The following is a 2,621-nucleotide window of genomic DNA, read 5'->3' as shown; positions in this document are numbered from 1 at the left end:
CTGCAATGGATCACAATCCATCATGAGAATGATTTCTTTTTTAGAAACATTGACATGATAAAAAGAATTAATGAGGAAAACAATGAACGCCAGTAACCAACCATTCATCAATGAAATATCCAGACTTTAACCACTAGGGAGAATTCAGAGAAGGATGCACAAGCATACTATGCATAGCCTGCACATTCCTGATTCAAATGGTTCTTCTCTATATGGAGAAAACCCTAATCCTGAAACACAAATCACCAAACTTGTGCCACAAGGCAATGCTAAAAGCAGTATGGTAAAAAATGCCACATTCAAGTTCATATCAAGTAATAACAGTGCACAAAAACAAAGGATCATTTTAAGTAAGATATTTAATAACCATAAATTGAGAGAATTCATCCTATAACAAAATGAAAAGCATGATGAACTAACTACAAATTGGGCACAAAACTAACCCATTTTCATTACAATCACTACACTTCACAACAATACCATTCCCCTGTTTCTGTTTCTGAACCATTTTGCAGCTTCCATTACACCGAAAACAAGGCAAAAATCTCATATCACCACAACCATCACAAACACCACCAACAACTTTTCTCGGCAAACCTTGAAGAACTTCACCCAACAAACCCTCTTCAGCAACCTTCAACATCTCTTCAGCACCACCGATGTAAAAACCCTTCACAAAAACCCTCGGCGGAACCACCGTATTCTCCTTCCCCTTCAGAAGCTCTCTCAGTTCTTCTTTAAACCCGCTATCCATGGACACGTCACGCTCGCAGATTTGAATACCAAATGCATCAAACGCTGATCTCACCGCATTGCAAGCTTCAAACGTTCTCCTAACACCTCTCAGCGTCGTCGTATAGATCACAACTTTCTTCTCTCCGTTCGGTGGACATATTCGCTCGAACCGATCCGAAAGAACCGAACCGGAATTAGGTTTTTTAGGGTTTAGGTTTAGGTTTGGGTTGGAGTTTTCTTTGTGAGAGGGTTTAGGAAGGGGTGAGAAACGGAAGCTTTCGGTGTCGAGGCCTTCCATGAGTTCCCAAGAGTTGATGATTTCTGGTGATTCGGAACGGGGAGGTTTGAGGGTGAAGCGAGAAGGTGGTGGTGGAGTGGTGGCGGGGGGTGGATCGAGGGTGTTAAGGAGGCCGTAGGTGGTGGAGGTTAGAGAGACAATGTGGTGGCCGACGCCGAGTGCTGAGTGACCGAGTTGATTTAACTCGTCTTCGTTGTTCAAGAAATTGGAAGAAACGCAACCCATGATTGATTTTTTTTTTTTCTGTTAGCGTTGTGATTTTGAAATTTGAATTTAGAGTGAAAGTGGAAGAGAAGATAGAGACAGAGAGAATGGAAGTTAAGTTTGAATTGGTGGATGGGGTTAATTATGATTTTATTTATTTTGTCTTTTACGATGAAATCCCGCAAGGTTCTTGCTGATTCACCACGTCAACCTTTCTCTTGAATATTTATCCCGCTCTTCATTTTCTACTATTCATCATTCATTATTATTATTATTCTCCCAAAAAAATAAAAGACTTTAATATAGTAATTTACACATGCATTAGATTCCGTTAATTTATAAATTTAGTGGACGGATCATCTAAGCAATAGTGGTATGTTTTAGGTTATTTGCTTGTTATATGGTTGAAATTTCCTTTTAATTATAAATTAGTAGAGCGCCAACATCGACTGAGGTGAAATCTCATAGTTATAAAGTAGATTGACTTTGATGTTTTTCCGTTTGTTGATATTATTGTTGAGACGATTTAGGGAATCATTGTTGGTAAGTATGAATCATCCATCTCATATAGTTAGGTACTATATTCAACTCAAATTTTATTTTCCTCATTTTGTATTTTCTAGTCCAGATGAGTCATGATATTGTTAGCTTAACAAGTGACCTTGAGAGTGATACTTCTTCTTCTATGGGAATGGGGCATATGTTGATTCTCATCTCTCTCCCCTTACTCCAGATAGCATGGGCCAAAAAGTTATATCCTTATTTAACAATTCTAACTCAAAAATGGTATTTGAGTTAAAGAAGGAACTTCTTCATTCGACTCTTTCGAAGCCCTTTTATTAGACGATTGTGAATGGGAAGATCATTTTGAGGTTCTTATGTCTCCTCCCGTTTTGAATGAGGAGGAAAATAAGCCAACAAGTGGATGAGAGAAAGCGTTGATGATTTTATCTAGCTTTACCTGAGAATCCATAACTGTAAAGCCAACAATGCTGAAGTGAAGGTCCACTTAGAGCTTCGGGGTCGGCCAATATAGTGAAGTTTGGATGGGTGGATGCAGATGTAGTGGGTACCCCGTCTATTCTAAATATTAAAGTAGCAATGGAGGTTGTTAACATTGTGGCCAATGATCCTCTTAATTGGTTGCTTCTTCCGGTGGACCCGAAGAAGATGATATGCAATTCTTTTGATGACTCTACGGTCCCACTTTACGAGTGTTTGTTCACAAGGATAGAAAACCCTTGTTGTGGTGTTTTTGGATGGTTGTGTTTTTTATGCTTCTCTTATGCTGTAAACTCATTCTTAGAACTCTCTAAGTCTCTCTCTTTCAATTTTTTCATCCTCTCTTTCAAGATACCATATCTTAGCTTTTACGTTCCAACTT

The 2,621-nt window shown here is 38.7% G+C and overlaps 1 protein-coding gene across 1 annotated transcript; it reads right to left on the bottom strand.

Moving 5' to 3' along the window:
* Positions 1 to 324: 324 nt before the first annotated feature.
* LOC127106873 (uncharacterized protein At5g39865) lies at positions 325 to 1,379 on the bottom strand. The gene has a single exon (XM_051044164.1). It carries the CDS (start codon positions 1,256 to 1,258, stop codon positions 416 to 418), a length of 843 nt encoding a protein of 280 aa, XP_050900121.1. The 5' UTR covers positions 1,259 to 1,379; the 3' UTR covers positions 325 to 415.
* Between the last annotated feature and the right edge of the window lie 1,242 nt (positions 1,380 to 2,621).

The sequence above is a fragment of the Lathyrus oleraceus genome, chromosome 7 (genome assembly GCF_024323335.1).
Source record: "Lathyrus oleraceus cultivar Zhongwan6 chromosome 7, CAAS_Psat_ZW6_1.0, whole genome shotgun sequence".
Taxonomy (NCBI): domain Eukaryota; kingdom Viridiplantae; phylum Streptophyta; class Magnoliopsida; order Fabales; family Fabaceae; genus Lathyrus; species Lathyrus oleraceus.
Note: the sequence above shows the minus strand (reverse complement) of the source record. Positions and strands in the feature narration are given on the sequence as shown.